The following is a 27358-nucleotide window of genomic DNA, read 5'->3' as shown; positions in this document are numbered from 1 at the left end:
GCTACAGAATTTGTGGGGCTGATACCATTAAATTTATCTTGAAATCCAGAACATTGCTGACAGAGATGCCATTTCTGTATAAATAAAGGACCGTTAGAACTTTTGCTTGATCCTTGTTTTGATGCAACTTAGAACATTCCTAAGAAAAAAAATCCTGGATGTAAATCCTGAACTGCAAAAAGATTGTCAATAGTTTAGGTAGAAGACATTTTGAAGTGAGTGCACATGTTTGAAAAACATGCTCTTATAATTCCCAAAGTTTAGAACTCTGCTGTCTACTGTGTGAATAAATTGATTTTATTTCTATTTTTTGTTATCTTTAGGCAAGATAAAATAAACATATAAAGAGAAAGATATGGGACTGAAGATAGTATGTGTTCAAATAAAATTTATTATCAAGTTACATATATGTCGCTATTATAGAATCAATGAAAGACCATTCCCAACAGGATGGACAACCATGTGCAAAAGACAACAAACTGTGCAAATTCAAAAGAAAAAAGTAATAATAATAATAATATATAAATACTGTGAGCAATAAATATCGATGACATGATGTGAAGAGTTTCATAGCTACAGTTGATGGGGCAAGTGAAGTTGAGTGAAGTTATCCTCTCTGGTTCAAGAGCCTGATGATGAGGGGTAATAACTGTTCCTCAGCCTTGGTAGTGAGTCCTAAGGCTCCTGCACCTTCTTCCTGATGGCAGCATTAGACAAAGAAATGATAGCAACTGTGCTGCCATGTACTGTGCTAATGCAGACTGGGGTAGGTAGAGCTGAAATGAACAGAGGTATGTGTTTTAAGTGAGCAATGAAAATAAGAATTGGGTGAAAATGACAACTTCCAGCATAAGCTACGGAGAAGGGGCTGAGGTATGTCTGTGGAACAAGATGGCAGAGGAGGTGTTGGAAGCAGATACAATCACGTTGTCTAAAAAGAATTTGGAAGATACACGGATAAGAAAGGAACAGCAAAAATATGGGCCCAATGCTGGAAAAAGGTATTAATGTAAATAGGCCTCTACGTTGGTCTGGGCACATCGTTCTGTGCTGCAAACTTTGTAACTCTAAGAGCCTTCAGTTCCCTCCCTATAGGTACAACTGGCGTGGGTTAAAGGGCCGGTTTCTGTGTTGTTTGACTCTAATGTTGCTATGTCTCTATGCCAGTGGTCTCCAACCTCCGGGCCACGGACTGATACATCGCCGCGAAGAATGCAGCGGTGCAGCGGTAGTCAGAACGCACCCAGCACATCTTTAAGAAAAAAGCCCAAATAAGCAAGCTAATTAATTAGTTGCCAACCGGCACGTAAATGTCGGCCGAGAGTAGAGGCGATTGCCGATTGTGTTGCCTCTGATCTGGGCCAACATTTACTTGCCGGGTGGCACCTAATTAATTAGCTTGTTTATTTTGGCTTTTTTCTTAAAGATGTGCTGGGTGCGTTCCGACTACCACTATACTACTGCATTCTTCACAGCAATGTATTGGTCCACGGCCCGGAAGTTGGGGACCATTGCTCTATGCTGGGAAAGGGGATAAATAGTCCCTGTGTTATATCAAATCAGAGATATAAAGTTTCAAAATATTTTATTATCATATTTAGCAAGAGGGAGTGCCAAAATATGCCAATCAATCCTTGATCTCCTTCAGGAAATAAAGAAAATCCCAAAAATTTGTACTAGCGACATCTTCTCTTGCTCTTCTTAAACTTAAGATAGTTTTCTTGATTAATGTGATAAATACGATTCATTCCCAATCAAGAAGACTCTAAAGTTATATATCATTTCAAAAGCAATGACTAATTGTTTGGATAAGGATTTGTCTTTGAATTAGAACTGAGGCATTCTCCTTCAAAGCAGAAGTTAATTTTACTTGACTGATGAATCACCTAGGATGTAGAAGAGAAAGGAAAATTAAGATGCATTGTTAACCTGGATTGCCTTCTCATGCAGTTTGCTTAGGAAATAATTCTACTTTACTGACAGACAATGTATTAGCCAAAAATGTTTGGCTTTCCACGTCATTACATGAAGAGACTGTAAATGACAAAAATGAAATATTATATATTTTATAATGTAATGAATTATGTTTAATATATCTTACATAACCTATAGAAAATTAAACTTAGTATATCCTGTCATCATTCTATTCAAAATATTATTTGTATCGATAGTATCTAATAAGATGTCAGTGTTAACTATAACACATTAATATTTTCAGAATACATTCCATTTAACATGACAACCTGTAAAATTAAGAAACTAAGACATGTTTTCCACCTGTATGCAGGCAAGGTTTGTTTCTTTGTGCTGGGATTCACAAGAGGTAAACTGAGTGCAAATTGTTGCCAGTATTAAAGTCATTGGTGCTGACGGTAAAACAGGCTTTGTTTTAAAAGGGACCTGTTACAGGGAATCCTTGGTGCTCATTTCATACGGATGAAAAACCCTCGGTAATTAGTTCAATAATACAAAACTGCAGTCTGGGATAATAGTAAATCATGTCCATGGAAGGTGGAAAAGCAAAAGCAAAAGCTGAAGGGAAATCTTAAGCTAATTTCGCGGACCCCTATGAATGAAGACTCCAGGGTGAGTTAATTTAACCTGATTCACTGCTGCACTGAGTAATGTCTCTGTGAAGCTCGGAGCCTTTCCTCTCACCACAACTACCATTACCTAACATTGTGTCATTGGGAAGCTTCATCAGGAGATCTGTTGGGAATCACAGAGCACTGCTGATGAAGTTAGCTGTGATCCACAAAATGATAGTTTATTTTCCTGTCAATTTGTAAACAAATGCATGAAGTGCATCCTTGGCTGTATTTTTGCCCTGCTTACCTGCTTATCTCTGGCTGCCCCTCTCCAATTGCTTCCTTTCTCTTGATATTTCATCATTTCTATCATTGCACTGACAATCAAAATGTGGCACACCTCAAGATTGCGTGCTTAGCCCACTTCTCTACTCTCTCTGCACCCACGACTGTGGTCAGGCACAGCTCAAACACCAGCTATAAATTTGCCAATGACAACTACTGTTGGCAGAATCTCAGAGGGTGATGAGGAGATGTACAGGAGTGAGGTAGATCAGCAGTTTGAGGGGTGTCACAACCACAACCTTGCATTCAACGTCAGTAATTTGTGGATATATTTCATTAGGAGTTTGAGAAGATTTGCTATGTCACCAAAGACTAGCAATTTTCTAAGATATACTGTGGAGAGCATTCTAACAAGTTATATCACCATCAGGTACGGACAAGCATCTGCACAAGTTCAGAAAAAGCCACAGAAAATTGCAAACTCAGACAGCTCCATCATGGGCACTGGCCTCTCCAGCACTGAGAACGTCTTCAAAAGGCGATGCCTCAAAATGCTACATCCATCATGAAGGACCCCCATCACCGAGCACATGCAAGTATTACTTGATCCTCATTGCTACTGTCAAGGCAGGGGGGAGGGTACAGGAGCCTGAAGATGCAAACAATGTTTTAGGAACAGCTTCTACCCTTTTGCCATCAGATTTCTGAATGAACAATGAACCCAATTATACTACCGCACTATTTTTTTCACTCTTTTTTTTACACTACTTATTTACAGTGCCTATAAAAAGTATTCACCAACCACCACACCCCCGGAAGTTTTCATATTTATTGTTTTACAACTTTGAATCACAGTGGACTTAATCTGGCTTTTCTGACACAGAAAAAGACCCTTTTGTGTCAAAGTGAATGTTTATGCATTCAATTATTTTGTGTTTTAGGTGAAAACAAAGTGATCTAAATTAATTATAAGTATAAAACACAAAATAATTGATTGCATAAATATTCACCCCATTTGATATGACACACGTAATCATCACTGGTGCAGCCAATTTGTTTAAGAAGCCGCATTATTAGTTAAATGGAGATTACCGTGTGTAGTCAAGGTGTTTCAATTGATTGTAGTAAAAATACACCAATATCTGGAAGGTCCAACTACTGGTGAGTCAGCATCCTGGCAAAAAAATGCCCCAAGAAAAGAAAAGAACATCTCAAGCAACACCATGGAAAGGTTATTGAAAAGCACAAGTCAGGAGATGGTTACAAGAAAATTTCTCATCAAGAAATGGTAAGAATTTGGCACAGCTATAAATCAGCCTAGAGCAGGCTGTCCTCAAAACTGAATGACCATGCAAGAAGGGCTTGAGTGAGGAACGCCATCAAGAGACCTATGACAACTTTGAAGGAGTTACAAGCTTCAGTGGCTGAGATGGGAGAGACTGTGCATACAACAACTGTTACCCGGGTGCTTCACCAGTCGCAGCTTTATGGAAGAGAGCCAAAGAAAAAGCCACTGTTGAAAAAAACACATGAAATCTCAGCTAGACTTTGCCAGAAGGCACGTGGGAGACTCTGAAGTCAGCTGGAAGAAGGTTCTATGGTCTGATGAAAACAAAATTGAGCTTTCTGGCCATTAGACTAAATGCTACATTTGGCATAAGCCAAACACTGCACTTCATTAAAAACACACCATCCCTACCACGAAGCATGGTGGTGGCTGCCTCATGCTGTGGGGATGCTTCACAACTGGAAGGCTTGTGGAGGTAGAGGGTAAAATGAACGCAACAAAATACAGGGAAATCCTGGAGGAAAACCAGATGAGGTCTGGAAGAATTTGGGAGAAGATTTGTTTTCCAGCAAGACAACAGTCTCAAGCATAAAGCCAAAGCTACATAGGAATTGCTTAAAAACAACAAAGTTAATGTCCTGGACTGGCAAGTCAGAGTCCAGACCTCAATCCAATTGAGAATTTGTGTCTCGACTTGAAAAGGGCTGTTCACTCACAATCCCCTTGCACTCTGACAGAGCTTGAGCAGTTTTGTAAAGAAGAATGGGGAAAATTGCAGTGTCCAGATGTGCAAATCTGATAGAGACCTATCCACACAGACTCAAGGCTGCAATTGCTGCCAAAGGTGCATCTACTAAATACTGACTTGAAGGGGCTGAATACTTATACAATTAATTATTTTATGTTTTATATTTGTAATTAATTTAGATCATGTTGTAGAGATCTTTTTCATACAGTATTGACAAGTAAGAGTGCTTTTCTGTTGATCAGTGTCAAAAAAAGCCGAACTAAATCCACTATGATTCAATGTTGTAAAACAATAAAGCATGAAAATTTCCAGGGTGGGGGTGAATATTTCTTAAAGGCACTGTAATTTAATTTTTATATCTATTTTCCTATTGCAATTTATAGTTTTTTTTAAAAATTATGTGTTGCAATGTACTGCTGCTGGAAAACAACAGATTTCATGACATATGCCAGTGATATTAAACCTGATTCTGACAATTGTCTCCTCCACTATACCCTTACCCATCAACATCCAAGGATCCTGAACCATCCATTCACTCTCTGTGCTCATATTTTTCATCCAGGTGGCACAGCCCGCAGGTACTCGTGTTCTTCTTGTCTGTCTCACTCACTATTCTAACTTACCTGCTTGGAATTGCCAGGATATTAGCCAATTTATGGAGAGATCAGAGACTCAGTATTCTTCTGCAAGTAGCTTATTCCTATTACCAGAATCTTCTCCATCACTTAAAAGGCTGAGTTAAGACTGTTGTGAATAACAACACTCAACAAATTAAACACAATCTTAATACAAAGCAGGCTACTGTAATTACAGTAAGTGTTATCAAAAATTGTATTGGTACTTGCTATTTCAGTGCCACCTTGTAATCACACAAACTCTAACTCGGCTCCACTCTGCTCAACTGTCCCACATTTAAAATAGCTCTTCCATCATCATTGGGTAAAAGTCCTAAAGCACCTTATCAACAGCATTGTCATCATCACAAGAAAAGTGGCCTCTCAGAGACACAAAGTGATGGACAATGTACGTTTGACTTCATGCCAATACCCATATTCCTAGAAGGAATAAAGAAGATAGTAGCAGATATGCTCATGTACTGTGAGAAAAAAAGACCTTACCTCTTAATTTAACTACGTATCTTATAAATGATGCCGATACTACTGCCAAAATACAAATAATACTTGCAACAATAACGTAATGATTCCTGGGTTCTGTAAATATTAAGAATAGAAAAAGCATTAACTAATATTTGATCATTTGAAGCAATGCATTGGCTTAACTTGTCAGGATGATCCTTTGTATTTAACACAGTACTTATACAGATTTGATACTATTAAGAACAATGGAACTACCATGAAATCTGGAGAAGAAACAAAGAGACTCAAAGCTAAAAATGAGCATGAAATATAAACAGATAAAATATTATTTCAGACTTTAACATTGAAAGAACTGAGTGTGGTGTCTTTCCTAAACAAAGATTTTTAAATTCTATAGGCATAGATGGGATGGAATTCTTAGAAATGAAAAAGTAATGATGTCTCACCATCAGCCAAGAGCTGAAAATAACATAACGTGAAGAAAATAATTAATGTGTTGATCATCTCCTTTCACACACACATAATTCACCCACAGATTGGAAGGCAAGAGCAAGCCTCCATGAATAAATGGAAAGCAATGGTCACCAAAATTAATCTTAATCCAGTTATGGCCACAAAGGAGACATCTTATCTCACTTCACCAAGCAAGAAGTGGGGACAAATGTAAAATTCTCACCAGGCCTAAAAAAAATACTAAGAAAAGAAAAGGTTATCCTTCTTCCCTGTCCCAGCTGTGAGAGTTTTCACTGCCATACTTCTTCAGCCCACCCGATTTCTCCCTCAATTCTCCATCTTATCCATTTGTTTTTCCATCCTTGATTTCCCTTTGATAGACCTTGTTACGAGAATACACATAAAATTAAGATGTTTGCTGGCCTGGGTTAGCATCAGTGACATCAGCAAGTTGGTCTGCCACCTGCCCTCAGGGGAAGGAGAGATAAGGAACAATGGAGCAGCGTCTGGAGATGTGTAATGAAGGGATGTGGGAGAGAGAGCTGTCTGGAGCGGCTCCCCCCTTTGAACCCTGAACTGTTTGAAGTGATGGACAGGCGATACCCCAGCAGGGGGATAAAAAGGGACAGGTTCGCTAAGGCAGGACACACACGCCACCCGAGGTAACGAGACCCTGGAAGCGGTGCGCCTCTCACGAGTGGGTGAGAAGTATCAGACAACGACCAGGGTGGAAAGGTACGATCAGCGGGAACCCGGTGTGTGTCCGCCCTTGCCTGGGTGCCGGGTTCACTGCAGAGGATCGACCACATCTGGAGGAGGGGTCACAGTCGGTGACCTCAGGTGACATCACCAAGGACCCGCCCAAAAGTTGCTTGTGAGCAATCTCGCTGGTCTGTGAGTGAAGCAGTGTTCTGAATGATCAGTTGTTCTTGTTCTATCTCTCTCTTCCCCCACGTTGTCCATCGCCATGGCAATGATTACTGCGAACTGAACTGGACTGAACTTTGAGTCATTTTGAAATTTGGTCATTTACCCCTAGACAACGATAGAGCTTGATTGATGCTGTTATCTTAATTCTGTGCACATGTGTGTTTATCATCGCTGAACTGTTGCATTTATTATCCTTTCGATTACTGTGTTGCTTGTTTCTTTAATAAAACTTTCTTAGTTCTAGTACTCCAGACTCCAACTGAGTGATCCATTTCTGCTGGTTTGGCAACCCAGTTACGGGGTACGTAACATAAGTGGGGTTCTCGTCCGCGATTTTGAATGCTAAATTTGGGACGGAATAAATTGATTGGGTTAAAATTCCCGAAAGAAAGAAAAGACAAACAGCAGAAATGGAGGCTGAGGAATTTATAAAGGCGCCGACCTTGGAGGCATTAGAGGATGCCAGGAAATCGGAATTGTTAGCTGTGGCCAAACGGTTGAATCTTGCTAAGGTGAAGTCGACAATGAGGAGAGAGGAGATACACAGAGCTATTGTAGAGCACTATGTATCTAAAGGTGTGTTTCCCCAAAGTGAGCTGGGGGTGGTGTCTATTGAAAAACCTGCTGGAGACGCGGTACAGGTACAGCTTGAAAAACTGAGACTCGAGCACGAGTTCCGGGTACGGCAGTTAGAACACGAAGAGAAGCAGTTAGAAAGGCAGGAGAGAGAGAAAGAGGTGGAAAGGCAAGAGAGAGAGAGACAGTTGGAGAGAGAAGAGAAAGAGAGAGAGAGACAGTTAGAGAGAGAGGAGAAAGAGAGGCAATGGGAGCGAGAAGAGAGAGAGAAACAGAGGGAAAGGGAATTTGAGCTGGAAAAGTTAAGGATAAGGGCCGAGCAGGGGCTCGTGCCGAACCAAGGTGGAGGGTTCCGGGCGACCCAGGAGGTTAGGCTGGTTCCCCCATTTGACGATACCGACGTGGATCGGTACTTTCTCCACTTCGAAAAAGTGGCTATAAATCAGGACTGGCCGAGGGATAAGTGGGTTGTTTTACTTCAGAGTGTACTGAAAGGGAAGGCCCAAGAAGCTTACTCAGCTTTGTCCGCGGAAGATGCCCAGAGGTATGAGGTGGTGAAAGAGGCCATCCTCAGGATTTATGAGTTGGTCCCGGAGGCATACCGGCAGAGGTTCCGGAATGCGAGGAAGCAGTGGGACCGCACGTATTTGGAGTTTGCTCGTGAGATGCAAACATATTGTGAGCGTTGGTGCGCCTCGAAGGGGGTAGAGTGGGATTATGACAGACTGCTACAACTGATCCTGATTGAGCAGTTTAAAGGTTGTGTCCCTGAGGGTATGAGACCCTACCTCGATGAGAAAGAGGCAGCCACGTTAGCCGCAACTGCTAAGTTAGCGGATGAGTATGCGTTGACGCATAAAATGAAGTTTGCCCCGAGTAAAGGCTACCAGAAGGGTAGTCAGGACAGCGGGGAGAGTCCGCCGGAAAAGTCAGAAAGTAAGTCGGGGACTAGTGAAAAGGATAAGGTAGACCGGGAGCAGTCTGGTAGGAAGTCTCCTGGGGTCGTCTGTTATAATTGTGGGAAAGTCGGACACTTTGCGTCCAGGTGCTTTGCCCCAAGGAAGGAGACGGGGAAAGGAAAAGCGGAAATTTTGAATGGCTGTATCGAGCTGTTAAGCGAACCGCTAGGGAAGGACAGGTCTGAAAAAGTCCAGGAAGGGCGCGAGAGGTTTATCTCGGCCGGACTGGTGTCAGTGAAGGAGAGGTTAAAACCAGTTCCAGTGCGGATCTGGAGAGACACGGGAGCGTGTCAGTCACTAATACTGAAGAGTGTATTAGAGTTTAGCTCAGAGACCCAGACTGGGGAGGTAGAGGTCAAAGGTGTTGGGGAAGGGACAGAGTCAGTCCCTTTGCACCAGATACACTTACAGAGCAACCTGGTCTCTGGACTAGTCACGGTCGGGGTGAGGTCCGAATTACCGATGAAAGACGTGGAATTCTTGCTCGGTAATGACATCGCCGGAGGAATCGTGTTCCCAGTCGTGAGATTGACAGGTCAGCCTGCCAGCATTGAGGCCCCGCCCATGGACTCACAGGTTCATCATGGGGCTGCAGTGGTGGATTTAGCTGTGGTGGTAAATTTAGCTGAAATATTTCTACCAACCTTGTATGAGACAGGGTGTAGTGAGATAAGAGGTAGTGAGGGAGCTGGGACGGACGTAGCAGTAGCCAGGAAAGAATTTGTGCAGACGCAGGAGCGAGACGAGGGGCTGATGGTTTTTGCAGAGACAGCTCTCTCTGACACAGCTTTAACAAGGGAACTAGTAGGCTATTGTGCGGATGAGGAAGTGCTAAGGAAGAAAGGGAAATCAAGTACAGTATCCGCAGATGAGGAGTGGGGGGTGGTGCAAAAGAGTTATGGGGAGGAGGTTTTTAACATGGCCCACGAGGTACCCCCCGGTGGACATTTTGCGGTGCTGGAGGAAACAGTTGGTGGAATCATGAAAGAGATTTACCGACTGCCCAGGGGGAAAAATGTTATTGATCATGACCGACGCGAACTGAGACGGTCACCGGCTTTTGATATGCTAACAAACCTAGTCGGTGTTAGCGTGGAAATCAATGAAGCTAGGGGCCCCCTGATAAGAGGAAAAAACCATTTTGAAAAGATTAGGATGGGATCGGTCAGATGGGAGAAGGCTATTGTTTTGGCCAGGTCTACTGATAAGGTCTCTCCCTTAATCCCCGAACAAAGCGAATCTTTAGAAGGAGTAATTAAACGACTCGCACCCATGTGTTTGATTGTCCCGAGGAAATGCAAAGAACTGGGACGTTGGGTGATTGTGGTTACAATAGGGCAGCCAAGTAAACAACACCCATATTTTTTGAGTAATTCAGTGACTAAAGGGCTGATGAACACAGAGGTGTGTATTGGCAATTTAATACGGCTGTCTGAAGCCAGTTTGATAGTGAACCTTGAAAAAAATGAATTCGGCCACACGAGGGTCACTTACCTGGGAATTGTGGTGACACAGGGGCAGCTGGCAGCGATGCGAGCTACAGTGCAGACTATCGCTGACCTCCCAACCCCGACAGACAAGAGGGCCCTCAGAAGGCTTTTGGAGATGGTGGGGTACTGCAGGAAGTTTTGCAATAACTCTGCGGTCAATACCCGTCCCCCTCCTACTAAGCCCTTGCGAGAGAAAACTGAGTCGGAATGGGACGACCCTTGTTATTGTGGTCCGGGACAAAACCAAATGAGAGGTTACATTGGTCGCAATTCATCAGTGTTTTTGGCCATTATGAAGTTTGCTGAGTTGGAGCCTGGTCTAAGGGATTATTAATAACACGTGTAAAAGGAACAGAAAATGTGATGACTGTCTGTCAAGGTGTTGACAGCTTCAAATTCTCTGTATTAGCCAAATAACTGATAAAGATGCATATTTGTGTGTGTATCCAATAATGTAGTCATGTTTGTAATTTTTACCTCCCGGTAAAAATCCTTAAAAGGGGGGAAGTGTTACAAGAATACACATAAAATTAAGATGTTTGCTGGCCTGGGTTAGCATCAGTGACATCAGCAAATTGGTCTGCCACCTGCCCTCAGGGGAAGGAGAGATAAGGAACAATGGCGCAGCGTCTGGAGATGTGTAATGAAGGAACGGGGGAGAGAGAGAGCTGTCTGGAGCGGCTCCCCCCTTTGAACCCTGAACTGTTTGAAGTGATGGACAGGCGATACCCCAGCAGGGGGATAAAAAGGGACAGGTTCGCTAAGGCGACACACACGCCACCCGAGGTAACGAGACCCTGGAAGCGGTGCGCCTCTCACGAGTGGGTGAGAAGTACCAGACAACGACCAGGGTGGAAAGGTACGATCAGCGGGAACCCGGTGTGTGTCCGCCCTTGCCTGGGTGCCGGGTTCACTGCAGAGGATCGACCGCATCTGGAGGAGGGGTCACAGTCGGTGACCTCAGGTGACATCACCAAGGACCCGCCCAAAAGTTGCTTGTGAGCAATCTCGCTGGTCTGTGAGTGAAGCAGTGTTCTGAATGATCAGTTGTTCCTGTTCTATCTCTCTCTTCCCCCACGTTGTCCATCGCCATGGCAACGATTACTGCAAACTGAACTGGACTGAACTTTGAGTCATTTTGAAATTTGGTCATTTACCCCTAGACAACAATAGAGCTTGATTGATGCTGTTATCTTAATTCTGTGCACATGTGTGTTTATCATCGCTGAACTGTTGCATTTATTATCCTTTCGATTACTGTGTTGCTTGTTTCTTTAATAAAACTTTCTTAGTTCTAGTACTCCAGACTCCAACTGAGTGATCCATTTCTGCTGGTTTGGCAACCCAGTTACGGGGTACGTAACAACCTGCAGATGGTATTTTTTTTTAATGGAGTAGAATGGAATATAGTAAATCTGGTCCACAAAAAAAGAAGTCAAATGTGGTTTGTTGATTGTGGTAAAGCTGGAGTTCCAAGCCTTTTTTATGCCATGGATCCCTACCATTAACCAAGGGGTCTGTGGACCCCAGGTTGGAAACTCCTGTGTTAAAGGATCATCTGATTTTTATCCTTGCTCACAATCTCAGCAAAAATGCATGAAACAAAAGCTACTGAGATAACAGTAACAAGAAAAGAGAAGATATGATTGTAAGTTTGGTTGTCTGTAAGATTCATAAACAGCCTAGGTTAAACACAGGAGAAAATTGACATAGCTTACCACATAATTTACAGAGGGACAAAAGTCCTTAATCAAACTTGGAATTCTCGCATTGGACTGAGCATTGAGTCCATCAGTGGAACACATATTTCCTAAGCTGAGGGTTCTATTGCACATCAGATCTAACCCCTCAGCTTTCTTCATGTCTGCTGGTTGCACGCATTTGAAAGAGCTGACAGTTTTGGTTACTTTTTACATGTTTAATATTTAACTCTGTTTAATGATATTCTTTATTTTGTTAGTTTTTATTTTGATGCAATAAATAAATGAAGCAATTATTTAGCCCCAGTTTAGAGGAGCACTTCACAGCTAGGGAATGAAGCAATGTAGACTGTGTGCGAGCAGATGGGATCAATTTAAATTGACATCTCGGGGCACAGGGCCTGTTCCTGTGTTGTACTGTCTCTGTTCAGTATTCTATATCTAAGTTTACTAAAGGTTAAAAGGCTCTTAGGACAATTCAGGACACTCTGATTGACTTCCTGATGGCTTGCAGCCAATGGCAGGGCTGCAGAAGGGAACTGCGACTCTGCTGAAAGGAACAGAAAGAGGGGCTTAGCGTGGCTGTTGGACTGGATCAGTGTCTAGCTTTTCCAAGCAACTTTTAAAAGAACAAAGTAAATGGATATATCATATATCTATAAACTTGTCCTGCCAACTCACCCCCATATTTCACTTTTCAGATGCCCTTACTTCTCTGCTCCCTTCTAACTCCTTTTCTCATTTACGTTCTTCTATCGATCGAACTCACCTGGCACAGTAAGAGTTGATTCTATTGTAAAATAATCCGGAAATGTTAGATGTCTCACTACACATCTGTACTTGTCACCATTATTGTTGAATGTTGGTTGAATCTTCAGTTGACTGTGAACACTAAAAGTGTTATCACTATTAGCGACAACCTGATTTGTATAACAGTCTGATGAAACAACTTCACTTCCCAGTTTTGTCATTTTCACCCAGCTGATTTCCAGCTGCTGAGGGTAAAATCCATTAACGTTACATGTCAGAGAGCCTTCCGAACCATTCAGAATTGTTATTGAGTGTGAAGATATGCTAATGTTTGGTCGAGCTGTGTAAAAAAAACCAAAAGTACAGTTAAATAACTGCAGGTGTTGGAAGTGGAAAACAGAGATAGACTATAGCAGAAACACTAAGGAAATCAAAAAGCATCCGCAGGGTCATTTTTTCAGGTGAAGAACTCTCCATCAGAACTGGAAAAGTTAGAATCACATGTGTCTCAAGTTCTAGAAAGAGGAGAAAGGAATTCAACAGAGGGAAAATCAGCAACAGGGTGTTACAATAGTTATGGGAGATTTCAGTATGCAAGTAGATTGGAAACATTTGGTTGGTGTTGGATCCCAGGAGAAGGACTTTGTAGAGTGCCTATATGTTCCTTTTAGAGCATCCTGTGCCGAACCCAGCCAGAGAAAAAGTAGTTCTGGATTTGGTGTTGTGTTATGAACCAGATTTGATTAGGGAGGCTTAAAGTAAAGGAACACTTAGGAGGCAGTGATAATAGTATGATAGAATTCACCATGCAGTTTGAGAGGGAGTCAATAAAATCAGATGCATCGACATCACAGTTGAGTAGAAGTAACTGCAGAGGTATGAGAGAGAAGCTGGCCATAGTTGATTGGAAGGGGAAACTAAGTCAGGATGTTAATAGAGCAGCCATGGCAGGAGTTTCTGAGAGTAATTCAGAAGATGCAGGATCAGTTCATCCCAAAGGGAAGATCAGGCAACCACGACTAACAAGGGAAGTCAAGGACCACACAGAAGCAGAAGAGAGGGCATATAATATAGCAGAAAATGAGTGGGAAGCTCGAGCATATGGAAGCTTTTCAAAAACAACAGAAGGTAACTGAAAAAGGAAGACGAAGAAATTGGTTGTTGACTTCAGAAGGAGCAGCGGACCGCACGATCCAATTTACATCGGTGGTGCACAAGTAGAACAGGTCAAAAGCTTTAAGTTCCTTGGGATCAGTATCACAAATGACCTGACTTGGTCCAACCAAGCAGAGTCCACTGCCAAGAAGGCCCACCAGCGCCTTTACTTCCTGAGAAAGCTAAAGAAATTTGGCCTGTCCCCTAAAACCTTCACTAATTTTTATAGATGCACCGTAAAAACCATTCTTCTAGGGTGCATCACAACGTGTTATGGAAGTTGTCCTGTCCAAGACCGGAAGAAGCTGCAGAAGATTGTGAACACAGTCCAGCACATCACACAAACTAATCTTCCGTTCTCGGACTCACTTTACACCGCACGCTGTCGGAACAATGCTGCCAGGATAATCAAGGACACAACCCACCCAGCCAACACACTTTTTGTCCCTCTTCCCTTGGGGAGAAGGCTCAGGAGCTTGAAGACTCGTATGGCCAGATTTGGGAACAGCTTCTTTCCAACTGTGATAAGACTGCTGAACGGACCCTGACCCGGATCCGGGCCAAACCCTCCAAATATCCGGACCTGCCTCTCGGTTTTTTTTTGCACTACCTTACTTTCCCTTTTCTATTTTCTATTTATGACTGACAATTTAAATTTTTAATATTTACTATTGATTTCTAATCCAGGGAGCGCGAAGCACAGAATCAAATATCGCTGCGATGATTGTACACTCTAGTATCAATTGTTTGGCGACAATAAAGTAAAGTAAAGTAAAAGCAAGGAGAAAAGGAAAGATGAAATATGAAGGTAAGCTTGCCAATAATATAAAAGAGGATAGCAAAAGTTTTTCAGATATATAAAGAGTAAAAGAAAGGCAAGAGTGGAAATTGGACCATGGGAATATGATGCTGAAGAGATAGTAAGAGGAAAAACTGAAAATGTGGTGAACCTAATCAGTATTTTACATCAGTCTTCACTGTGGAAGACACCATCAATATGGCACAAATTCAAGAGTGTCAGGGGGCAGAAGTAACTGTAATTACTATTACTAACAAGAATTTGCTTGGGAAGCTGAAAGGTCTGAAGGCAGAGAAGTCAACTGGAGCAGATGGTGTACACCTCAAGGTTCTGAAAGAAGTGGCTGAAAAGATTGTGGAGGCATTCATAATGATCTTTCAAGAATCACTAGATTCTGGAATGGTTCCAGAAGAATGGAAAGTTACAAATGTCACTCTACTCTTCAAGAAGGGAAGGAGGCAGAAGAAAGGAATCTATAGGCCATTTAGTCTGACCTTAATGATTGGGAAGATATTGGAGTCGATTATCAAGGATGAGATCTCAGGGTACTTGGAGGCACATGATTAAATATGTCATAGTCAGTATGGATTCCTCAAGGGAAAATCTTGCCAGAGAAATCTGTTGGAATTCTTTGCAGAAATAACAAGCAGGATAGACAAAGTGTACTTGGATTTTCTGAAGGTCTTTGACAAGGTACCACACATGAAGCTGCTTTACGAGCTACGAGTCCATGATATTACAGGAAAGATTCTAGTATGGATAAAGCAATGTTTGGTTGGCAGGAGTCAATAAAGGGAGCCTTTTCTGACTGGCTGCCAGTGACTAGTGGTGTTTCACAGGGGTCTGTGTTGGGACCAATTCTTTTTACATCATATGTCAATAATTTGGATGATGGAATTGATGGCTTTGTTGCAAAGTTCGCACTCAATATGAAGATAGGTGGAGGGTCTGGTAGTTTGCGGAAGTAGAGAGGCTACAGAAGGACTTAGACAGATTTGGAGAATGGGCAATAAATGGCAGATGAAATACAGCATCAAGAAGTGCATGGACATGCACTTTGGTAGAAGAAATGAAAGGGTTAAGTATTCTCTCAAAGGAGAGAAAATACAAAAAAAACTGAGGTGCAAAGGTACTTAAGAGTCCTTGTGCAGGGTTCCCTAAAGGTTAATTTGCAGGTTAAATCTATGGCAAGGAAGGCAAATGCATCAGTAGTGATCTTTCAAGAATCGCTAGATTCTGAAATGGTTCAGGATGACTGGAGAATTGCAATGTTACTCCATTCTTTAACAAGGGAAAGGCAAAAACAAGAATTTATAGGCCAACTAGCCGGACTTCAGTGAATGGGAAGTTGTTAGAGTTTATAATTGTGAAGTTTTAGAGTACTTGGAAGCAAATGATAAAAAAGACCAAAGTCAGCATGGTTTACTCAAGGAAAACTCTTGCCTGACAAATCTGTTGGAATACCTTGAAAAAGTTACAGGCACGACAAACTAAGGAGAATGGATGGATGTTGTTTATTTGGATTTTCAAAAGGCCTATGACAAGGCACCGCACAAAAGGCTGCAAACAATTTGGGAGCCCAGGGTGTTACAGGAAACATACTAGCATGAACAGTAGATTGGCTGACTGGCAGGAGGCAAAGAATGGGAAAAAAGGGAGCATTGTCTGGTTTGCTGCTGGCAGCTAGTGGAGGCAACAAACCATATGGGTATCCTTCTCATGTCCACAAAATCTCCTGTCTGCTCCCCTGACTATAGAGTCTCCAATGACGACTGTTCTCCTCTTCTCTGTCCCACCCTTCTGCACCACCAGGTCAGACTCAGTGCCGGAGGCCCTGCCACCATGGCTCACACCTGGTCAGTTGTCCCCGCCAACAGTATCCAGGACGGTAAACTTATTATTCAGGGGAATGTCTACAGGGGTGCTCTGCACTACCTGTCTGCTCACCTTCGCTTTCCCCCCTCTGACTGTCACCCAACGACCTGCTTCCAACAGTCTAGGTGTGACTACCTCCCTGTAGCTCTCATCTAAGGCTGCCTCATTCTCCCTTATGAGTCGAAGGTCATGCAGCTCCTGCTCCAGATTCCTTGCACCGTCTTCCAGATCGCCCAGCCGTATGCATTTCTGGCAGATGTGACTCTGCGGGAGAGGGGAGTTCCCCCAAGACTGCCGCATCTCACATGAGAGGCACGTCACCGTCTCAGGAGACATTGTAAAAACTAACTGCGAGCAAGCTTGTCCTCCGCCTCTTCTCGTAGAAGCCTCTCAAGTCAAAGCCTCAAAGCTCCACTCCTTCACTGGCCCGCTCATTCACTGGCCGCTTTCCACAGGCTGCTTCGCTTGAGCTATCCCTCTATTTATCTGTTTGAGCTTTTCAAAATGTTTGGTCACCTGACCTCGACTGCCCAATCAGCTTCTTTCTGCTGAGTCTGAGCTACTCAAATCTTGATTGTTTAATCAACGTCTTTCTGCTGATCTATTCAAATCTTGATTGACTTGATTGCACAGACCAACTGCCAAAACTGCCAGAATCTCTCAAGTCAAAGCCTCAAAGCTTGAAGTATTCAGTGAACCTGCAGAGAGAAACCTATGAATTACCACACTTCAGTGTCACTTGTTTCATTCCCTATAGCTATGAGGAAAAGTGCCAAGAGAAGCGGAATGGTTGGAGGTGATTAAGGAGGACACCAGGGATCACAGAGGGAGCAATCCCTTAGGAAAGCTGACAGGTCTGCCTTGTGATGAAATCAATTCAAGGTGGTAAAATTCATGGATTTTTACCCAGTAAATTTGAATGTTGGCGGGTTGCAAGGAGGGCACCATGGGAACTCTTTCCTTCTTGCTGTCAGGAACAGCAGCGTGTTTTTCATCTGAGCATGTGACTGCTCTCAGCAGACAGTATTGAATTTAACCATTTCACATAATTACCCTTTCATTTCTCTCGCTTTTAATTTGTCTATTTTGGTCTTTTCTGTTTAATTTAATTTCTTTTTTTGATTTCTTTTGATTTGTTTTCCCTCTCGACCCCATTCTCCTGACTTCTGCCCATAACCTTTGACACACTTACCGTACTAATCAAAAACCTATCAACATGCTTTGGCCTCCATTGGCATCTGTGGCAATGGATTCCACAGATTCACAAACCTTTGGCTAAAGAAAATTCTCTCCATCTCTATTCTAAACAGATATCCATTGATTCTGAGGCTGTGCCCTCTGGTCTAAGACTCTCACTTTTCAAAACATCTCCTTCATATCCACTCTCTCCAGGTTTTTCAATATTCAGTAGATTTCAATAGATCCTCTCTCGTTCTTTTAAACTCCAGTGAGTACAGTTCTAGAGCCATCATACGCTCCTCATACAAAAATCCTTTCATTCCCAAGATCATTCACGTAAATCTCCTGTGAACCCGCTCCAATGTCAGCATATCTTTGCTTAAATAAGAGGCCTAAAACTACTCACAATACTCCAAATGTTATCTGACCAATGCATTATAAATTCTGGTCCTCTTGAAATGAATGCTAACATTGCATTTGCTTTCCTTACTACCAACTCAACATGCAAGTTAACCTTTAGGGAACCATGTGCTAGGTCTCCCAAGTCCCCTTTCCCCTCTGATTTCTAAATTTGCTCCCAGTTTTCAAAATTGGCTATACCTTTATTGCAAAGTCTATGTACTTCCCTGTTGTCTATTCCATTTAAACTAGATTTGCAGGGGGAGGGGAACCAGAGTGTTAGAGCAGATAGTGAGGTGGAGGAGGATAAAGATTGTGCGAGAACTGCAAGTATAGTACACGGAGTAAAGCCAGATCTAACATATAAAGAGGCTTTGAGGAAAGCGAAACAGAATAAAGGGTGTAAAGGTAGTAAGGTAGAAGAGCTAAAGTGCGTGTACTTCAATGCAAGAAGCATCAGGAACAAAGGTGATGAACTGAGAGCTTGGATACATACGTGGAATTATGATATAGTGGCCATTACAGAGACTTGGCTGGCACCAGGACAGGAATGGATTCTCAATATTCCTGGATTTCAGTGTTTAAAAGGGATAGAGAGGGCGGAAAAAGGGGAGGAGGGGTGGCATTACTGGTCAGGGATACTATTACAGCTACAGAAAGGGTGGGTCATGTAGCAGGATCCTCTTTTGAGTCAGTATGGGTGGAAGTCAGGAACAGGAAGGGAGCAGTTACTCTATTGGGGGTATTCTATAGGCCCCCTGGTAGCAGCAGGGATACAGAGGAGCAGATTGGGAGGCAGATTTTGGAAAGGTGCAAAAATAACAGGGTTGTTATCATGGGTGACTTTAACTTCCCTAATATTAGTTCCACTTGATTAGTTCCAAGGGTTTAGATGGGGCGGAGTTTGTTAAGTGTGTCCAGGACGGATTCCTGTCACAGTACGTGCACAGGCCGACTAGAGGGAATGCCATACTAGATCTAGTACAAGGTAATGAACCGGGTCAGGTCACAGATCTCTCAGTGGGTGAACATCTGGGGGACAGTGACCACCGCTCCCTGGCCTTTAGCATTATCACGGAAAAGGATAGAATCAGAAAGGACAGGAAAATCTTTAATTGGGGAAGTGCAAATTATGAGGCTGTAAGGCTAGAACTTGCGGGTGTGAATTGGGATGATGTTTTTGCAGGGAAATGTACTATGGACATGTGGTCGATGTTTAGAGATCTCTTGCAGGATGTTAGGGATAAATTTGTCCCGGTGAGGAAGATAAAGAATGGTAGGGCGAAGGAACCATGGGTGACAAGTGAGGTGGAGAATCTAGTCAGGTGGAAGAAGGCAGCAGACATGAGGTTTAGGAAGCAAGGATCAGATGGGTCTATTGAGGAATATAGAGAAGCAAGAAAGGAGCTTAAGAAGGGGCTGAGAAGAGCAAGAAGGGGGCATGAGAAGGCCTTGGCGAGTAGGGTAAAGGAAAACCCCAAGGCATTCTTCAATTATGTGAAGAAAAAAAAGATGACAGGAGTGAAGTTAGGACCGATTAGAGATAAAGGTGGGAAGACGTGCCTGGAGGCTGTGGAAGTGAGCAAGGTCCTCAATGAATACTTCTCTTTGGTATTTACCAATGACAGGGAACTTGCTGATGGTGAGGACAATATGAGTGAGGTTGATGTTCTGGAGCATGTTGATATTAAGGGAGAGGAGGCGTTGGAGTTGTTAAAATACATTAGGACGGATAAGTCCCCGGGGCCTGACGGAATATTCCCCAGGCTGCTCCACGAGGCGAGGGAAGAGATTGCTGAGCCTCTGGCTAGGATCTTTCTGTCCTCGTTGTCCACGGGAATGGTACCGGAGGATTGGAGGGAGGCGAATGTTGTACCCTTGTTCAAAAAAGGTAGTGGGAATAGTCCGGGTAATTATAGACCAGTGAGCCTTACGTCTCTGGCAGGAAAGCTGTTGGAAAAGATTCTTAGAGATAGGATCTCTGGGCATTTAGAGAATCATGGTCTGATCAGGGACAGTCAGCATGGCTTTGTGAAGGGCAGATCGTGTCTAACAAGCCTGATAGAGTTCTTTGAGGAGGTGACCAGGCATATAGATGAGGGTAGTGCAGTGGATGTGATCTACATGGATTTTAGTGAGGCATTTGACAAGGTTCCACATGGTAGGCTTGTTCAGAAAGTCAGAAGGCATGGGATCCAGGGAAGTTTAGCCAGGTGGGTTCAGAATTGGCTTGCCTGCAGAAGGCAGAGGGTGGCGGTGGAGGGAGTACATTCAGATTGGAGGATTGTGACTAGTGGTGTCCCACAAGGATCTGTTCTGGGACCTCTACTTCTTGTGATTTTTATTAACGACCTGGATGTGGGGGTAGAAGGGTGGGTTGGCAAGTTTGCAGACGACACAAAGGTTGGTGGTGTTGTAGAGAGTGTAGAGGATTGTCAAAGATTGCAGAGAGACATTGATAGGTTGCAGAAGTGGGCTGAGAAGTGGCAGATGGAGTTCAACCCGGAGAAGTGTGAGGTGGTACACTTTGGAAGGACACACTCCAAGGCAGAGTACAAAGTAAACGGCAGGATACTTGGTAGTGTGGAGGAGCAGAGGGATCTGGGGGTACGTGTCCACAGATCCCTGAAATTTGCCTCACAGGTAGATAGGGTAGTTAAGAAAGCTTATGGGGTGTTAGCTTTCATAAGTCAAGGGATAGAGTTTAAGAGTCGCGATGTAATGATGCAGCTCTATAAAACTCTGGTTAGGCCACACTTGGAATACTGTGTCCATTTCTGGTCGCCTCACTATAGGAAGGATGTGGAAGCATTGGAAAGGGTGCAGAGGAGATTTACCAGGATGCTGCCTGGTTGAGAGAGTATGCATTATGATCAGATATTAAGGGAGCTAGGGCTTTACTCTTTGGAGAGGAGGAGGATGAGAGGAGACATGATAGAGGTGTACAAGATAATAAGAGGAATAGATAGAGTGGATAGCCAGCACCTCTTCCCCAGGACACCACTGTTCAATACAAGAGGACATGGCTTTAAAGTAAGGGGTGGGAAGTTCAAGGGGGATATTAGAGGAAGGGTTTTTTACTCAGAGAGTGGTTGGTGTGTGGAATGCACTGCCTGAGTCAGTGGTGGAGGTAGATACACTAGTGAAGTTTAAGAGACTACTAGACAGGTATATGGAGGAATTTAAGGTGGGGGCTTATATGGAAGGCAGGGCTTGAGGGTCGGCACAACATTGTGGGCCGAAGGGCCTGTACTGTGCTGTACTATTCTATGTTCTATGTTCAATTATGATGATTCTACATTGCTGTACCTCAATGTACAATGTAATGATCTGATCTGTATCAATGACAATCTTTTCACTGCATCTCAGTGCATGTGACAATAATAAACCAATTCCAATTCCAATGTCTTTTTCCTTTGCCCGTTCCATTGTCCAACAACCCAAGCTGTTCTTCCAAATAAAGCAATGATTCACTTGAAGTTCTTCCAATTTTACACACAGCATTCAGTGCTCACAGTGTGGTCTCATTTAAATTGAAATAAAATAAAATACAGATTAGGTGATTGTTTTGCAAAGCACCTCAATTCAGTCAACAAGAAAGAGCCTCAGCATCCAATTATCTGCCTTTGAAATTCTCCTTCGCATATTCAGTGTGACTCCTTTGTTCCCAGCTTCATCAATTACTCCAATAATTCGTGTACGAATGAAGAATAGCACCTTACTTTCCATCCTACACTTTGCTGCCCCTGGGACTCAACATGGAACTTTAATAATAGATTACTGGCAAATTTTCTTCACTCTACAGATGCTCTGTATTTTTTTTGTTTCACTTTGTCTTTTTTTCTCTCTACAGTATTTCAAATTTTCTGATGCTGTTGGTTTTCAGACACAGAATATTCATTTTTGCTTCAAACTTTCAAAATATTTTCAAGATAATATTTTGTTTTACTCTTACCCAACACTTTCATGATTGAAGTCTGTTCTGCACTTTCAGGAACGATGAACACAGTGCAAGTGTACCTTCCTTCATCAGCAATCTGTACTTTTGGAAGACGAAGAGAAGCATTTCCCCTCTTTAAATCGGGCTCAGAAATGTACGCACCAGGTCGATTTTGAACTTGATTTCCTGTCTCGTAAGAAAATACAGCTGTTTCTTTGTTACGAGTCCATTTGACTCCTAGCTTGTCTAAGTCAATCTCTGCACCTGCAAAGTCAGTAACTTTGCATTTCAGACTAACATCTTCATTTACAAATACTGTCAGTGGGCTTGGAAATATCTCCAGATTAAAAGCACCTATAAAAGAAGCATAAATATTGTGAAGTTATAAGATAACATAAAAGTTATAAAATCCCATTTAGATGTAACGCCGCTGCAACATTGCAAGATTGTCAATTCAAAGCATATTTACAGTTTCAAAACAATACCTGCACAAATTCTGTTAGTGCATCCTATCTTTGTATGACCTCTAGAAGCACTTGCTGCCAGGATGGGCCCACCTGGAAGCTCAGTGAAGATGTTTTCAGGTCTGGCCGTGATGTCAGCTATCAGTGTACACTTTCATGGCATTATTTTTCACTCATCGATCTGAACACATTGTCCTAATATTTATTACAGATCACTTTGTGATTTTTATATGCATTAATGAGTATTTCAATGACAATATGCAAGTGGATAATGAGTGAACAGAAAGACTGGACAATTAAAATGTGTAAGTTTCTTTGTGAGGAAGTACACATATTAATTGTCAAGCCTTTCCATTCATTATTTATCCACTTGCATATTGTCATTGAAATACTTACTACTACACAGAGAACTGTTCAACCCACTGAGTCAATGCCAACCCCAGGCAAAGGAATTCTATCAATTATCTTCCTTCTCTTACTTTCCCTGCAATCTATTCACCCTCACATGTAGGTATCGGACTACTGGAAAATGATGCTAGAGAGGTAGCAATGGGGGACAAGGAAATGGTAGACAAACTGAATAGGTATTTTGCATCAGTCTTCACTGTGGAAGACACTAACAGTATGCTGGAAATTCAAGCGTGTCAGGGGGCAGAAATGTGTGAAGCTGTTAGTCTAGGGATCTGTAGTGGGTTCAATGTTGTTTGTAATATATATTAATGATGTAGATGATGGGGTGGTAAATTGGATTAGTAAGTATGCAGATGATACTAGGATAGGTGGTGTTGTAGATGATGAGGTAGGTTTTCAAAACTTGCAGAGAGATTTAGGACAGTTAGAAGAGTGGGCTGAAAGATGGCAGATGGAGTTTAATGCTGAAAAATGTGAGGTGCTACATTTTGGTAGAACTAATCAAAATAGGACATACATGGTAAATGGTAGGGCATTAAAGAATGCTTTAGAACAGAGGCATCTAGGAATAATGGTGTATAGTTCCCTGAGGATGGAATCTCATGTGGATAGGGTGGTGAAGAAAGCTTTTGGTTTGCTGGCCTTTATTAATCAGAGCATTGAGTATAGGAGTTGGGATGTAATGTTGAATTTGTATAAGGCATTGGTAAGGCCAAATCTGGAGTATTGTGCACAGTTCTCGTCACTGAATTATAGGAAGAATGTCAATAAAATTGAGAGAGTACAGAGGAGGTTTACTAAAATGTTGCCTGGGTTTCATCTCCTAAGTTACAGAGAAAGGTTCAACAAGTTAGGTCTTTATTCTTTGGAGCGTAGAAGGTTAAGGGGAGACTAGATAGAGGTGTTTAAAATTATGAGGGAGATCGATAGAGTTGACGTGGTTAGACTTTTTCCATTGAGAGTGGGGGAGATTCAAACAAGAGGGCATGGTTTGAGAATTAGAGGACAAAAGTTTAGGGATAACATGAGGGGGAACTTCTTTACTCAGAGAGTGGTGGCTGTGTGGAATGAGTTTCCAGCAGAAGTGGTTGAGGCAGCTTCTAGGTTGTCACTTAAAGTTAAATTGGATAGATATATGGACAGGAAAGGAATGGAGGGTTATGGGCTGAGTGGAGGTCGGTGGGAATAGGATAGGGTAAGGGTTCGGCATGGACTAGAAGGGCCGAGATGGCCTGTTTCCATGCTGTGATTGTTATATGGTTACATGGTTATATAGGGAGAAGGTTCCTGGGAAACTGAAAGGTCTGAAGGTAGATGAGTCTCCTGGACCAGATGGTGTACACCCCAGGGTTCTGAAAGAGGTAGATGAAGAGAATATGGAGGCGTTGGTAATGACCTTTCAAGAATCAATTTATTCTGGCATGGTTCCAGAGGAATAGAAAATTGGAAATGTCATGCCACTCTTGAAGAAGGAAGAGAGGCAGAAGAAAGGATAGGCCAGTTTTGGCCTGAAACATTGATTGTACTTTTTTCCATAGATGCTTTCTGGCCTGCTGAGTTCCTCCAGCATTTTGTATGTTGGAGTCCTTGTACAGGATTCCCTAAAGGTTAATGTGTAGGTTGAGTCAATGGTGAGGAAGGCAAATGCGATGTTAGCATTCATTTCAAGAATTACTAGAACATAAAAACAAGGATGTAATGTTGAGGCTTTAAAAGCACTGGTGAGGCCTCACTTGGAGCATTGTGAGCAGTTTTGGGCCCTTATCTAATAAAGGATGTGCTGACATTGGAGAAGGTTCAAAGGAAGTTCACGAAAATGATTCTGGGATTGAAAAGCTTGTCATATAAGAACATTTGATGTCTCAGGCCTGTACTCACTGGAATTCAGAAGAATGAGGGGTGACCTCATTGAAACCTATCGAATGTCGGAAGGCCTCAATAGTGTGAATGCGGAAAGGATGTCCCCTATGGTGGGGGAGTCTAAGACCAGAGGACACAGCCTCAGAATAGAGGGGTGTCCTTTTAGAATGGAGATGAGGAGGAATTTCTTTAGCCAGAGAGTGGTGAATCTGTAGAGGCAAAGTCATTTGGTATACTTAAGGCAGAGGTTGATAGGTCTTTGATTAGTCTGGGCATAAAGGGATGCAGGGAGAAGGCAGGAGATTGGGACTGAGAGGGAAAATGGATCAGCCCTGAAGAAATAGCCGAACAGACTCTATGAGCCAAATGGCCTAATTCTGCCCCTGTATTTTATGTCCACCAACTCCCTCCCAATTCTCTTGCCACCAGCCAACACTGCAAGGTAATTTTCAGTTGGCAATGAGGCCACCCACACGGTCACAAAGAGAACAAATTCCTCACAGACAGCACTTGAAGTCAGGATCAAATCTAGGATCTCTGTTGCAGCACTGATGCAGTCCTTAACTGAACATACTGTACCCAGAACATAAAACATGGAAAAATACAATACAACAGGCCCATTGGCCTTTGATGTCTGTGCTGCCTGTGAGGTAAATTTAAGTTTCATATCTGCCCGCACAAGGACTATATCCCTCCATTCCCTGTACGTTCATGCATCTGTCTAAGTGCGTCTTAAAAGTAAACCTAGATCATAATACTTTACCTGATGCTGAAATAAGTGAGACAATACCACAAAGGGTCAGAATTTTCATCCTTGCATCAACCTTTCAAAGCATTTTCTGCCGACTATATCCATGAATAGTTTAGTTAAAGTAGAAAAACTATTTTACTTCTATTACTGCACGAACTTTTGTACGCTTAATTACTAAGTGAAACTAAATGAGGCATTCACCTTCATTTGATATGAAGGGTACAAAGGTTATATGATTAGGGAAGTAAATAGTTTAAGCATAATTTAACAACATTCCAAAAGGGGCAAGATTTCAAATTAATAGACTCTAGAAATGAGCATTTATTTAAATACATAGTGCGTCAAAAATAAGAGTGAAAGAGAGGGATAGAGGAAGGGAATGAGAGGGAATGAGAGAAAATGAAGTTAAAAAAGAAAGAGACAGACAGTGTGAGTAGGAGAAGAAAGAGAGAGTGAGACCACGTTAAATGTTGATCTGAGATTAAGTGCCGTGGAGTGCTGAAGAACGAGTAATTTCTACAGGGAAGAATAATAAATGGACATGGTAATCATTAGTGTTTTATATTGGCAAAGTCAGCTGTGCCAATGAGGACTGTAGAGAAGTCACAGATACTGGTGCAGGGAATTATGTATTTGACAATGAAGAATTTATGTCGGAGTAAGGATCTAAAAATGTGGTGGCAAAAAGCATCCAGCTGGCTGATAGTGAAATGGAAATAATCAAATCAAAATCAACCACCAGCATGATGGAGGCACGAATGGATGTCAAAATAGATAAGGTCAATATAAAGTCATATGATTTTGATATAACCAGAAAAGAAAAACCTGGTGGAGGCTCCACATCCTGCAGATCAAAGTACTTGGTTATATGAAAATGAAGGGGAGTAGCAGGGTGACAGCAGCATTGGAATATCTGGTTCGTGTCAATGTGAGAACACGGCTGCAGTACCTGAAACAACTTTACAGTATGTGTCTTTTGCCTCTCTATCCTCGAAACTGAGATTGTGATTAGAGTCCTTGGCAAGGATGCTTTTCACTCAAATGCTAGATTCGAGACATGGAATAAAACTGGATCGAGAACTGAGCACAAAACAGAATGCTAGATGTTATCTCTGGTTGGGCTTACAACTGAGCTCCATTCAGTTGTTCTTTAAATGCTCAATTCTTGGCACCCAAAATATGATTGCCCATTACAGGGACCATCTTGAATCTTTCAAGGGTATCCAAATTCTGGAGAGTTAGAGGTCTAAACCCCGGAAGCTGGTGTGGTCGGGTGTGTGTTGTGACAGGACCCCCTCCCCTACGGCTGACTTCTGACGGCCCTGGAAGGTAGTCGTGGATGAGAGCTGGATTCAAAATGTCCCTCTCAGTAACCCAGCACCATTCCTTGGGTCCGAATCCTTCCCAGTCCATGAGGAACTGCTGAACACCCCGAACAGTTTGTGAATCCAAAGTACTTCTCATGGTGAAGACCTGTTCCCCATCAACAAACCTGGATGGTGGTGGGGCTAAAGGGCTGATGTTTATGAGTTTTAATTTGGAAATATGGAAAGTGGGATTGATCTAGAGGGTCTTGAGGAACTACAAGGTCTAAGCCACCAGGTTTACATTCCTGAGAATCTTAAAGGATCTAGTGAACTTGGGTGCCAATTTCCTAGGCTCCACTCAGAGAGGTAATTCCTGAGTCGACAACCAGACCCATTGCCCAGGCTGAAAAACTG

General features: G+C 42.5%; 1 protein-coding gene across 1 annotated transcript; it reads right to left on the bottom strand.

Annotated features, from left to right (window-relative positions):
- Positions 1 to 1465: 1465 nt before the first annotated feature.
- On the bottom strand, positions 1466 to 25826 carry LOC134353697 (natural cytotoxicity triggering receptor 3 ligand 1-like). The gene is made up of 5 exons (XM_063061960.1): positions 25650 to 25826; positions 22167 to 22505; positions 12824 to 13144; positions 5968 to 6060; positions 1466 to 1886 (listed from the first exon to the last, which is right to left on the bottom strand). Exons 1-5 carry the CDS (start codon positions 25696 to 25698, stop codon positions 1867 to 1869), a joined length of 822 nt encoding a protein of 273 aa, XP_062918030.1. The 5' UTR covers positions 25699 to 25826; the 3' UTR covers positions 1466 to 1866.
- Between the last annotated feature and the right edge of the window lie 1532 nt (positions 25827 to 27358).

Source organism: Mobula hypostoma, chromosome 11 (genome assembly GCF_963921235.1).
Source record: "Mobula hypostoma chromosome 11, sMobHyp1.1, whole genome shotgun sequence".
Taxonomy (NCBI): domain Eukaryota; kingdom Metazoa; phylum Chordata; class Chondrichthyes; order Myliobatiformes; family Myliobatidae; genus Mobula; species Mobula hypostoma.
Note: the sequence above shows the minus strand (reverse complement) of the source record. Positions and strands in the feature narration are given on the sequence as shown.